Source organism: Cyprinus carpio, chromosome B25 (genome assembly GCF_018340385.1).
Source record: "Cyprinus carpio isolate SPL01 chromosome B25, ASM1834038v1, whole genome shotgun sequence".
In the NCBI taxonomy this organism is placed as follows: Eukaryota; Metazoa; Chordata; class Actinopteri; order Cypriniformes; family Cyprinidae; genus Cyprinus; species Cyprinus carpio.
This window is the reverse complement of record NC_056621.1, coordinates 9,917,230-9,930,811: the sequence shown is the minus strand read 5'-3', so window position 1 is coordinate 9,930,811 and position 13,582 is coordinate 9,917,230. Positions and strand designations below refer to the sequence as shown.

General features: G+C 34.1%; 2 protein-coding genes across 3 annotated transcripts in view; both read left to right on the top strand.

The window, feature by feature from the left end:
• Positions 1 to 13,582, top strand: part of LOC109095550 (C-C motif chemokine 4-like) — a 56,514-nt gene that overhangs the window by 33,552 nt on the left and 9,380 nt on the right. Inside the window, exon 1 of one of the 2 annotated variants that reach the window (XM_042753674.1) lies at positions 1,801 to 1,869. The exons of the other annotated variant lie outside the window; for it this stretch is intronic. The gene's annotated coding sequence lies outside the window, so the exon portion shown is untranslated. Of the gene's footprint in view, positions 1 to 1,800; positions 1,870 to 13,582 lie in introns of those variants that run through there. 2 annotated transcript variants of the gene reach the window in all.
• LOC109112165 (C-C motif chemokine 22-like) lies at positions 3,569 to 4,687 on the top strand. The gene is made up of 3 exons (XM_042753661.1): positions 3,569 to 3,865; positions 4,058 to 4,181; positions 4,290 to 4,687. The coding sequence occupies exons 1-3, from the start codon at positions 3,802 to 3,804 to the stop codon at positions 4,528 to 4,530; spliced, it is 429 nt and encodes a 142-aa protein (XP_042609595.1). The 5' UTR covers positions 3,569 to 3,801; the 3' UTR covers positions 4,531 to 4,687.

Below are 13,582 nucleotides of genomic sequence, written 5' to 3'. Positions count from 1 at the left end.
ACTTTATACCTAATAATTATCTTATAAGGTTCATTATTCTTATTAGTCTCATATCTTCTTCATCACGTTCATGACAGACCATAGAAATGAAAGGGGAAATTATCTGTAATGTGGGAACTTTTCTAAGCCCAACAGGGCTACAATTTTTTTTATTTCCAAAGAGGAAGAGACCTGGAGGTATATGTGAGTTGTTCATCAGCACCAGCTGAACATCTGCGATGACACTGTGCTTATAAAGGGGTTTTGAGTGGGACTGGACAGCGAGATCTGGCTGGTGACTCCTGCTGGACGATGGCTGAAGTCAGGGTTATTTTCTGTTTTGCCCATGTTTCTTTGTGTTTTGGTGCTGTCTTCCTTGTTTGCCCATTTGTCCTAGTTCCTCAGTTAGTTTGATTAATCATTTTGTTCACCTGGTATCTCATTCATTATCTCGTTAGTTCCTGGCTATTTATTCTCCCAGTTTGGCTTGGTTGTCTGGTGTTGCCTATGCTGTGGTTGTGTTTGCTTGTTTGCCTTACTATTAAATACTACTGAACACACAATCTGAGCACAACGGTCTACAAATCTTGTTCAGGATTTCATGGGAAAAGGCATTACTTATTCTTCAATTTCTGTAGGGAGGTTTATTATGCTTTTATTACTCTTGAATATATTTTTATAATTTATATTTATTTTGTTTAAATTATCTTTCTGTTTATACCAGTTGAATGAAAAATGTTTTTTGTGTTTGTGTATACAAATATGAGGTTACATTGTAATGTTTTTTTATTTAAAATAAGTTGTCTTCTGATGGTGATCTTTCATAATAATGCATGCTTTCTTGAACACCTTTAACATGAACACAATTAAATTCATGTAAATGTTGAATTTCAGGAGAAACAGTATTTGTTCTGTCTTGGTCATGATAAATAAAATACACATAATAATATAATACTTTCATCCAGTTTCTTGAAATACACACCATATAAAACATTGAAATGAATCCTTTATTACTAATTTAAAAAAAAATGAATACAGCAGTACATAAAAATATGCAGTCCATATTTGAAATAACACACATTCACATTTATTGCTGAACATAAGAAGGCCCAAAAAAATAGAAAGTTGTATGTTGCTTTTCTGAAGCATATTTTCATTTTTTGAATCTGAAAGAAAAGTTGCCACATTTTCATATGAGCAGCAAAACATAAAAAGAACGAGGAAAAGGATGAGCTTAAACAGGTCATATGAAGCGATTTTAAGTTTTCCTTTCTCTTTAGAGTGTTAAAAGATGTTCGTGAATAGATAAGATCCCTAAAGTTGCAAAGACTAAAGTCTCAATCATTATAATCAGTAATTATGTCCCCACTTGATGCAACAAATACCTCATTTGTAATGGGTTTTATTGGTTTTGTCTCGTCGCGCCGGGACACGGCATCACAGTATGGTGAGGGGCGTAACATTTCCATCACACGCTTGAGGTATTCGGCCAATCACAAGGCTCTGGATAGCTGGCCGATCAGAGCACACCTCGCTTTTCAGACCGATGAGCTTTGTAAAAATCGGCGCGTTTCAGAAAGGCGAGAAAGAATAATGTACAGTATGTGGAAAATAATGTGTGTTTGTGAATCTTAAACCCCATAAACACATTTCATTACACCAAATACACAAAATAATGTTCTTTTTAGCAACATCATACGACCCCTTTAAAACAACTCTCACTGTGCAATGCTAATACTCAGAAATGGATTTACATGAATGTCTTTATGAGGAATATGTCTCTGACTATGTATATAAGAGGGTGCTCAGACGTTATTCTGGACACAACAGCTCTGAGATCTTCAAGCTCTACAGAACTTCTACAGATTCTTTCTGTCATTGTGAAGAAACATCTTGAACAATGAGAAGCCTGATGTGTTTGGTGTTCCTGGTGATCTTCTGCTCTGTGCAGATGAGTGCTCTTTTTTATTTTATTTTTTGAATTAAGATGAAATGTATTGTTTTCAGATTATTTATGGCAGTTTCATTTGTTGCATTTAGTGATTTAAAATGTGGTGAAATGATCAAACTGAAAACTTTTGACTTCTCCATATTTCATCTACTATTGCACTTGAAGCGGCACAATCTAAGTGCTGTGTAGTGGTCACTAACCTGAAGATTCATCTGAAACTGGTGACATCTTACTACTGGACCAGCAGCAACTGTCCCAGACGCTGTTCTTCATGGTACTGTCCTGTAGTCATACTGCCACCTAATGGTGGAGGTTTTCAGTCTGCTAGACTTTCAATGATAAAGATAAACTATGCTGGAAATGGAATACATTAGATATTATGCAAAGTTTTCCCAAAGTATTATAGATGAGAAAACCTTATATTTTTCTCATTATTTCAGCTTCTGTTTACCTTGATGTGGCGCAAACATACCACTGTGTAAACATAACTAATAATGTGAGGATTCCTCTGAAATGGCTGAAATCATACTGGAGCAGCAGCAGCTGTCCTCGACAGTTTATTGTGTGAGTGTCATCAAACATTTTTCAAACTGCAAAATCTCACTCTTAAAAAAATTTAAATATATATTTTTTTATATTCAGGTTTAAGACAATTGCAGTTCTGTGTAGATCCAGAGGCCAGCTGGGTGAACAGATATGTTGCTGAAATGAACAGCAGATCAACAGTCTAAAAGAATATTCAATCCTTGTACTATTTCTAAAGTGTATTGGACATCTTTTTTATTATTATTATAATAATAATATAAAAATAATACAATTATTATTTAGAAGTCAATATTTAAGGCAGATACTTCAATAATTGTTAAAATTAAATAAAAAATACACGTCTGAGCTAGAGGGCCTGCAATACTCACACTTGGTCTCTTGAGAACTTGTGCATACCACCGGGAGTAAGTGCATAAGACTTTCCCAAGTCTGAAAAATGCCAAAAGCACCCAGTAAATCCACACTATCTCTAATACTACTTCAGAGTGGTCCACAGGCCCACCGTCACATCTAGATCTGTACTGTAAAAACCAGACTGGTATGATTTCACTTAGTCTAAAATGTTTATGTGGCATTAGGGTTAGGGTTAGAAGACAAATATTCATTTTAGTCAGACTCAAAATAACATTTCATAGTGAGTGGAGACCCTTAAGAAGATCACAATATTTTTGCCATTAACTGCATATGAAAAGCTGCCCTTTTTCTTGTTATTACATTTGCATATTTTAGTTCTGTGAAACTGGTGGCTGAATTATTTTAACTTCTCTGTTAGACCAACAAGTGTCACTAGAAACAAGAAGTGGTTTTGTTTTCTTAGAGAAGGGGTTCTTGGTCCGACATCGTATGTTTAATGTTTTAATTAAACACCTGAACCAGTTAATCAAGGTCTTTGGGTTTATATGTGAGTAAGGAGTCAAGGTTAAGCACTTGATATTTGGTGACAGCACAATTCAGATTTAATCATTAAAATCTTCAGATTTAGTTCATTGTATGCTGAGTTTGACAGGCCTGCAAAAGAGGAAGCTGTGTGTTGTTTTGCTGAAGCACGTTTTCAGTGAATCTGAAAGAAAAGTACTTGGCACATTTTCAGAAAAGGGACAAAGCAGAAAATGGATGAGAAAAAGAAAGAGCTTAAAACAGCTCTCAGTCTGCAGTGTTGATACTCAGAAATGGATTTACATGAATGTCTTTATGAGGAATATGTCTGTGACTATGTATATAAGAGGGGGCTCAGACGTTATTCTGGACACAACAGCTCTGAGATCTTCAAGCTCTACAGAACTTCTACAGATTCTTTCTGTCATTGTGAAGAAACATCTTGAAGAATGAGAAGCCTGATGTGTTTGCTGTTCCTGGTGCTCTTCTGCTGTATGCAGGTGACTTCAAGCGGTGAGTGCTCTTTTTTGAATTAAGACAAAAGGTATTGTTTTCAAAATATTTATGGAAGTTGAAGTTGCATTTGTTGCATTTGGTCATTTAAAAATATTGTTATAACAGCTTATAATCTTCTTGAAAACATTTTTCTTATGATTTTTTGCACGAATACAGATTTTTGATATTTCGCATATCTACATATTCCAGCTGTCTATTCAATTGATGCGGCACAATCTAAGTGTTGTGGAGACAAAATTAATGTGAAGAGTCCTGTGAAAATGGTGACATCATACTCCTGGACCAGCAGCAGCTGTCCCAGACGCGCTATTGTGTGAGTATCATCTTAGCTATTATTTCATTTTCAAACTAGAATGTAAACATCAATAAGACACTCTTCTGAAGTCTTTGACTTAAATCATGTTTATGTGTTTTCCTTCAGTTTTAAGACAATCGCAGGGAGAGAGTTCTGCATTGATCCAGAGACCACCTGGGTGAGCGGCCATGTTGCTAAAGTGGACAAAAGAACAAAAACTGCTACAGAAACTAATTTTACAACAACAACTGCTACAGAATCTAATGCTACATCAACAACAAATGCTACAAAAACGACTGCTACAGAATCAACTTCTACTGCATCGACAACTGCTACTACAGCAAAGACTCAGAGCCTTCCAGTCTAAAAGAAGCTACACTTTTTCTATTTTTCTATTCTGTTCTCTGCATTTCATTCTGTATATATTAAACCATATTTCTGATGTGTATATGAATATGTATTCTACAAATAATGTATGTAAATAAATCCAGCTTTTTTTAATAAAATATAAATTAATGATAAAATTATCGTCATGTATTTTTTTTTCCTTTTAAGGATTTAGTACTTAGTCTTTATTTAGATTGCATTTAAACTTACTTTAGATTTATTTAAAGGTCAGTAGTGCGTGTAGATGTGGGATAGAAAACATCTAGTAAAGAAATATGAAACAAATCATATTCAAACCCATTCCATTGTTACACACGTTTCTTGTAGACAGCAGAGACACTTGTGCAAATCCTTGTAACATACAATTAATTCATATAACTGTAAATGCTTCAAAAAGACATTTACAAACAAATATTATGTTTTTTTATGGATGTTTATTCAGATTCACCTCTTCATTAATAAATCATTTTATTGCAATCTAATATGGATCAAATGCAAAGTGAAGAAAACTGGTTTGTTACTCTGATGCAATTGAGGTTTCATGATGAGTGCTTAAAATTCATCCTCAAATGTGAGATTAGCAAGGCTGATCTTAACCAAAATATTCTTTACTGTGCTTTACAATAAAGAGATGCAAATGTGAGACAAAAAGCAGTTAACATTAGGCAAAGTTATGAATGTGATTAGAAAGCATTTTTTTCACAAACTGGTTAACGTATATGATGAATTCATTTCATTCTCGTTACTTTTCTGTAAAAACTAGCTCTTTATTATCCCTAATAATTATCTTATGGTTGTTATTCGTATTAGTCTGCCTTCATCACGTGACAGACCACCATGAAAATGGGGGAAAATTATCTGTAATATGGGAAACTTTTCTAAGCTACAATTTTTATTTCCAAAGAGGAAGAGACCTTACTATTGAGTTGTTCATACTACAGCTGAACACACAATCATGAGCACAACGGTCTTTGACAAATCTTGTTCAGGATTTGACATGGGAAAAGGCATTAGGGTTATTTTCTTCAATGTTTCTTTGTAGGGAGGTTTATTATGCTTTTGTTACTCCTCAGTTGAATATATTTTTTGTTCATATTCATTATCTCGTAGTTTGGCTATTTTGTTCTAAATTTGGCTTGGTTGTTTGGTGTTGCCTATGCTTGGTTGTGTTTGCTTGTTTATTACCATTTGTATGAAAAAATGTTTTTCTTGTGTTTGTGTTCTTCAATTTCTGTAGGTTACATTTTTAGTAGTTGAATTTATTTTTATATTTAAAAAATAAGTTTCTGTTTATACTGATGGTGATCTTTTTTAAAAAATAAGTGCATGCTTCCTTGAACACCTTTAACATGAACACAATTAAATTCATGTAAATGTTAAATTTCAGGAGAAACAGTATTTAATCTGTCTTGGTCAAAATATATAAAATACATCATAATGTAATACTTTCATCCAGTTTCTTGAAATACACACCATATAAAACATTGAAATGAATCCTTTATTACTAATTTTTTTTAAAAATTAATGCAGCAGTACATAAAAATATGCAGTCCGTATTTGAAATAACACACATTCACATTTATTGCTGAACATAAAAAGGCTCAAAAAATAGAAAGTTGTGTGTTGCTTTTCTGAAGCATATTTTAATTTTTTGAATCTGAAAGAAAAGTTGCCACATTTTCATATGAGCGGCAAAACATAAAAAGAACGAGGAAAAGGATGAGCTTAAAGAGGTCATATGATGCAATTTTAAGTTTCTGGTGATCTTCTGCTCTGTGCAGATGACTTCAAGCGGTGAGTGCTCTTTTTTATTTTCATTTTTGAATGAAAACAGAAAGGATCGTTTTCAAATTATTTATGGAAGTTTCATTTGGTGATTTAAAATGTGGTGGCATGATCAAATAAAAGCATTTGTCCTATTTCTCCATATTTCAGCTACCATTGCACTTGCAGCGGCAGAATCTAAGTGTTGTGGAGAGTTCACTGATGTGAAGATTCCTGTGAAACTGGTGACGTCTTACTACAGGTCCAGCAGCAACTGTGCCAGACCCGCTATTGTGTGAGTCATCAACATGATCTCATTTTCAAACTGTAAAGTCAATCTGTAAAGACACTCCATTAAAAAAACTTTGATCAAACTTTTATTTCTGTGTCTTTCCCATCAGGTTTCAGACAAAAGCAGTGAGAGAGTTCTGTGTAGATCCAGAGACCCCCTGGGTGAAGAGTTATATTGATAAAGTGGATAAAAGAACATCAGTCTAAATGAAGCTACACAGTTTCTATTTGAACTGTGCATTTCATATTGTATGTTTAATCCTTGTGTTATGTCCAATGTGCATATAAAATAATTTATTTACGGAATAATTCATGTGATTGGTTCAGTTGTTTAAATAAAATATCAGTGATAAAATTATCATAATGTAGTAGCCTAATGTTTTTATTCTCTATTTAATACAGTATTACATTTTATTTAAATGTTTGTTATTATGAAACAAAGCATTTGTTTTAAATATCTCAGTCAGTATTATAGATGTATTATAGATGATACAGTATTAAAGTAGATGATAAATGATGAAAAAACCATGCTTAAAATTCTTGCTTTTTTCTGCTGATGTCACAAACTGCCAGATTCATACAGTTTTGCACCTTCACAGAAAGACACACTGCATCACTCATAATCACACAAAGGTGCTCAGACAACATTTTCAAGCTCATAATTTGTTTTATTTTATTTTATTGATATCGAAATCACAGTCACAGAAGTAGCGAATAGGAAATGGAATGGACTTTTCAAGCAACTATGCTTCATTATTTTATAGGCCTATAAGAGACCCAAACCACAGAGTAACTATGATATGTTTATACTGCAAATATGCACACTAATGTCAACATACTGTATAATAATAAAAAGCGGTCATCTATTGGTAATTGGTAATGTTAATGGTCATCTTTTCAAGGCTGTAAAAAGCTCTACTACTGTTCTGTTTCACTGTTTGCAATGTTTTGTGTCTGTTTCTCACATAAAAGAATAAACAGGTCCAATAAAAACTTATTTAAATTGGCCCACTATGCAGTAAAGCCACAATGTCTTTTAAAAATTGTGTATCTGGGAAGCTGCAGAAGGTTGTTGAAAGTATTTGTGTGGTAATAGTGTCATTTCTCAAATCTGTTCAGAGTATATTTGTCTACCCTCATGGCATAAATGAACCTGGGTGCACTTTTTCACGAGATGCAAAATACGTAGGCTACCAATAAGTACATATCACTGCAGTTTCCAAAATAAATGAACACTAGAGGCACCTTTTATTCCTTTTCACACAAATTTACAGAGTTTCGATTAATAAAGTGTAATTTTCGCACAATTACTTGAAGAATATCTTGTTATGACTTCAAAACAGACTACAGATTTGAAAATTGATGCTTTGGAATGTTAGCATCGCACATATACAGCTTCATATCTATGGGTTTTCATAGCGGGTACACTCTCAGAAAAAAAATGTACAAAAGCTGTCACTGGGGCTGTACCTTTTCAAAAGGTACATACATGTATTTGTACCTTAAGGGTCCATTTTGGTACCTTAAAGGTACATATTAGTACTTAAAGTGAACAAATTAGAACCCAATAGGTACAAAAGTGTACATTTTGAAAAGGTACAGCCCCAGTGACAGCTTTTGTACCTTTTATCTCTGAGAGTGTAAGTTTGTTCTGAAGCTCACGGAGTACGGAGACATATTTGAGAGGCGAGGAGCACTTTTCCATGGGGGCACAAAAAAAAAGGAGAGCTGAAATGGCAGAGATCGAAAGCGGGTTATGTGATGCAGGTATCAAATATGCGTTTATCCTGCTACTATCAAGATATTGATATAGAAGAAGTTTAAGATATGATTTGGAGATTTAAACTGTGTTGTGCTCGCTATGTGAGGAGGACATGACTTCTTTTATGCGTTTTTTTTTTCTTTCAATAATTTAATTTAGATGTGTATTTCTATTTCCCCTTCCAATTATAACATTTATAAATTAATAAAAAAAAAAAAAAAAGAAAACGAGTCACAAAGTGTACAATAGAGCACAATCAAATCCTTATATTATAATCACATTGCACCTGAATCAAGTTAAAGGTGTAAACGGCCGATTGTCCTGCAGGTGACCGCATAAATCGGTTATGATGCACTTAGGGCTTTATGATTACTCCGGAACACTCGTAGATCTACAATGATTTTCAAGTGCTACTTAAGTTACAATGCTTTTGGGAAACAGACCGTAATATTAAGATCAGTCGTACGATCGTTTTTACGAACTTCTTAGGCTTACTAAGCTTTTGAGAAACTCAGCCCTGGGCTGGGTTTCCCGATAACGATTGATCTTTGCGCTTAAGAGCATTTTCTATGAGTAATTTTACGAACGTTCGTTATTGTTTCACGTGCGTTTCCCAAAAGTGAATTAGTGACATTTGATAAGATTATGTCTCATTTTCATATTGTGCAAAAAGACTTTTAGAAACATTGACAAGTTAGACATTATGTTAGTGTTATGAATGGCTGACTCTCAATCGGAAATTATGAATTTTTTTTCTAGTTCAGACACTCAAAAATTGATATCTACATTTTAGCTACTCAGTGTTATATGAGCGTAGGCAGAACAAGCTTATTGATCTCCAGAAATCATGGAGTAAAAACACCAGGTATGATACTGATGCTGCTTCATGGGAATACATTATTAAACTCCCTGTTACTATTTCTGTTTGCAATAAATTTAGAGAAATTGTTTTGTTTTTTTCTGTTGTGATCCTGGGGTGCGTTTTCCGTACAACTACGTAACTCGCTGATTAACCACCATAGTACGATGCATCGTTGTGGAAACGAACTAGCTAGTCACGACTGTTTCCCGAAACCATGGTACCTGTGTCGCAGATTCATCGTTCAAACTTACGTTGGTTTGAGCTGTCGTTTATTTTGTTCTTCTTCTTCTATCTAATGGCTGACTGGAGCCATGAGCACATACCGCCACCTACAGTAATTTGGTTTTATTTCATCTTTTCTTCGACTCGAATTTGAAATGACGTTACGTAGGAGTCGAGTAATAACGAATCATTTATTTGTTCCGCAATACATTATATACATATATGCACACAGATTTAAAAATGTGCTCTTTTCTGATCCCAATGTCTATAATTTCACAATTTCATAATAAATACCATTTCTTATTTAATATTGATAGGCCTACATAACAGCACAGTTGAAAAAAATACATGGGTTTTTAAAAAACTGTGATGTAGTGTTGTGGACACCTGTTGCTTATTATCCTCAATTTTTAATATGTAAGTCTTCTTGTCATTCAGCCATGTGTTAATGAAAATGACATGAAAACTGCAATTTTCAAAGTATGAAATAGCAGTTCTTTTGGAGGAGGTGGAAAATAATAAAGTCCAGCTATTTTCAAAGCTGAAAAAATACTGCATTACAAATACTGACAAAATTATAAAATCTGGGCAGGAATCACTCAAAAAATAAATGATGCTGGTTATGGATACGAACAAAGCCCAGAAGAAGTCAGGAATAAGTGGAGGGACTTCGCAAGTGTGACAAAACGGAGGGCTGCGGCACGTTTTGGCCATCCTGGGGCCTGTTGCATTGGAAGAATCCTTGGAGGTATAGATACATGTGCATCAACCAGGCCTTTGCCTTCAAAGTTCAGGCCTCCAACATCAGGCCCTTTCCACCCTGGGCCTCTAACATCAGGCTTCACATTTTCAGAGGGCAATAAGAAGAAACAACGCCTTAAGTTCAGTTGTTAGCTACACTGCATTATTATGCTGTTGGAAATTTTATAGAGGTGATGGATGATGGCCTGGGACTCAGCAAATCTTCAGTCAGCAAAACTGTGACATAACACCTTTGCTGTTACAGCTTATGAAGAACATCCTGATTTCCCCCAAACTCCTGAAGAAATCCAGCTGGCCAGTCAACAGTATTGACAACATCTCCAGAGTTATTGGCATCACTGATGGCACCCTTATCCCAATGTCAATCCCTGTGGTAAATGAGCCCTTGTACATTTACAGGAAGGGCTATCCAGCTGTAAATGTTCAAACAGTGTGTGATCACAAGGGGATGTTCAATGACATTGTAGCAAAATGGCTTGAAGACTCTTTGACTCTTTTGTGTGGGCCACTTCTGCAGTTTGCAGGTGGCTGAAGAGGGTGGCTTTGGTGATAGCTGGCTGCTGGGAGACAGTGGATATCTTCTTTACCCATACCTCCTGACACCTGTGCAGCATCCAGCCACCATTGCAACTTAAACTCTTTTTTTTATTCTGACATAACATCTGTTAAATATTTTGTTTATTTGCCAATATGCCCCCTGCCCCACAGACTTAAATGAACAAAAATAAAAAATACTTATATATACTATAATACTATATTCTAATTCTGTAAAAACAACAAAATCACTCAGTTATTTATAGGTACATTTTTGTTACTTTATTTGGGTACATTCTTTTAAAATACTGTGATTTGAGTGTTAACATTTAATATAAGTGAAAACTTTTAACATACCGTTTTACCAATATTGTTATATGAGAAATATGCGTTTATGTATGTTTTAAAATACTCACTTGACGAACTCATCTTTTCTTCGCACAAATGAAATGAAGGCTGTGTTCCAAACGGCATGATTAATGCTTTCAGAGGGCACTTCGAATGGACAATAATTGCGAGGGCCATGCTGCTATATAGTTTCAAAGTGAATTTGTGATTTAAATATTTAAAGGTGAATTAGGTAAGATCTACGCACCACAACTTTCTTCCAAATCACTCATAGTGGATGGTGAACGCTTCGAAAGGAATAGGGCATAGGGTCGATAACTCTGAATAGAACACAGCCCAGGTGCGGCGCAATCAACGACGTCGACACAGCAAACTAATGACGACCTATGCCTCTAACCACAGGTGGAGAGCTGTCGTTCCAACGACACAAGTTTGCGATGCAGTTTGCGAATGTTCGTTTGAACTATGATTTCGGGAAACACCAAATCTTTGAACTATGTTGGTAATGACGGAACTTGCGACCATAGTTGGCTAACGATGCTTTTGGGAAACGCACCCCTGATTTGTAATATGCTTTGTGTGCTACCCACTTTAAAATACAAAAATAGGGCTATTCAGTTAAATTACTAAAAGCAATCTTTTTGTTTAACTTCTATTTAAACATTATATATATATATATAATATATATATATATATATATATATATATATATATATATATATATATATATATATATATAAATCCAATAAATATAAAAAAAAAAATAACTGCAGTGCTCTGCATTCATATCAACAGCAATTTCTTCTAGACAACAGAGACACTTAAGCAACTCCTCATAATATACTAGTAATTTATATGACTGTAAAGGTTTTAAAAAGACAGTTACACACTAAAAGTAAAGGAAATTGGTTTATTACTGCGAAGAAACATCATGCAATTGAGGTTTTATGTTCAGTGCATAAAATTCATGCTTAAATGAGACTATCAAAGCCAGTATTGAGCAAAATGTTCAGCCTGACTGTTGCAGAGCATTACAATACAAATGTACAAATGTGATGCAATACAAATGGTGGAAAATGCAGAGTTGGTGATTTTAAAACCACGCATAGTGAAACAACAGTGTTAATTCCATTCACAATAAATCTGCTTCCTTTTTCTTAGTGCAGCATCTAAAAACTGAGTGGGTAGCACGTTTGTTTTCAGATTAAGAAAGTCTATAAGCTTCGTATGATGGTGTAACTACCTTATTTGGATAAATAATTCTCACAGTTATACGAAGTGGTCTCCCTTATGAAAATTAACCATGGTTTTATTACAAATACAACCAAAACTATAGTTACTTTTGTTGAACCTACTATAGTTTGCTACACTAACCATAGTTTAACCATGGTATTTGTAGTAAATGCCAAGGGCATAACGGGTAGTAAATAAAGTAAGTATTTGTAGTAAAACTATGGTTATAATTGTAATCAATATGCCAAAAAAATAATTGATACTACACTTTTACTATAATAAAACCATGGTTAATTTTCATAAAGGCTGCTAAATAGAAATGTGAAGAAAAACTGTTATGGACAAAAATACTAATATCTGAGATAAAGCAGTAGAGGAAAGTCAAGTTTAAAACGGTTAAGGTCAATGTTAATGGGTTCAACGATTGCAGAAATGTTATTAATTTTAAGGGTTTAAAGTGTAGTCTTATATAACATTATGTATTCTTTGAAAGAAGCAGCAGAACTCACACAGAACAAAACAAAATGTTCCCATTTCATATTAAGTAAATTAATACATTTCATATAGGCAAATAAATGCAGATGAACACATAAATCCAAAAAGTTATTCATATGTCATGTTTTAAGTGTTGTCAATAAGTCAGTATTGAATGTTTAGATGCTGTCAATATGTCAGAATTGTACATTTCTTTGCAAACATAAGTAATTTCAAAGTCGTGACATTTGTCAAGTATGGTAAAAAATACCATAAGATCATATTGCAATTCCATGAATGTCTGTGACATAGGCCCTATGTCTCTCTTCTCAGAATATCTGACCCTGTGAAATGTTCAGACAAGTTAATGCTGAGTAAGACAACCTGAAGGAAACATAAATTGTATCCTTCCTTATAACACTGAAGAGAAATAAAACAGAAGTAGAAAGAGGATGAGAAAAGAAACGGTTTAATTCGGTAATTTCATCATTTTCATATTTTATAAACATTTATAGGCCTAATCAAATGAAGCTTTTACAGGTCAAACATTAAACGGATATATACTGTATGTAGACCAATGGTGGTCAGTAACAGAGTAGCTTTACTTTGTTACTGTACTTAAATTCCCCGCTGGCATAACGTTTACAGTTTTTTTAAAACGCTACATGATGTCTGTTTTATATTGTTTATCAACAGTATACATTTTTAGATTATTTGGATTAACTAGCCTCAGTAGACATATGAATGTTTCTTCATAATCATACTGAAAATAAGTTAATA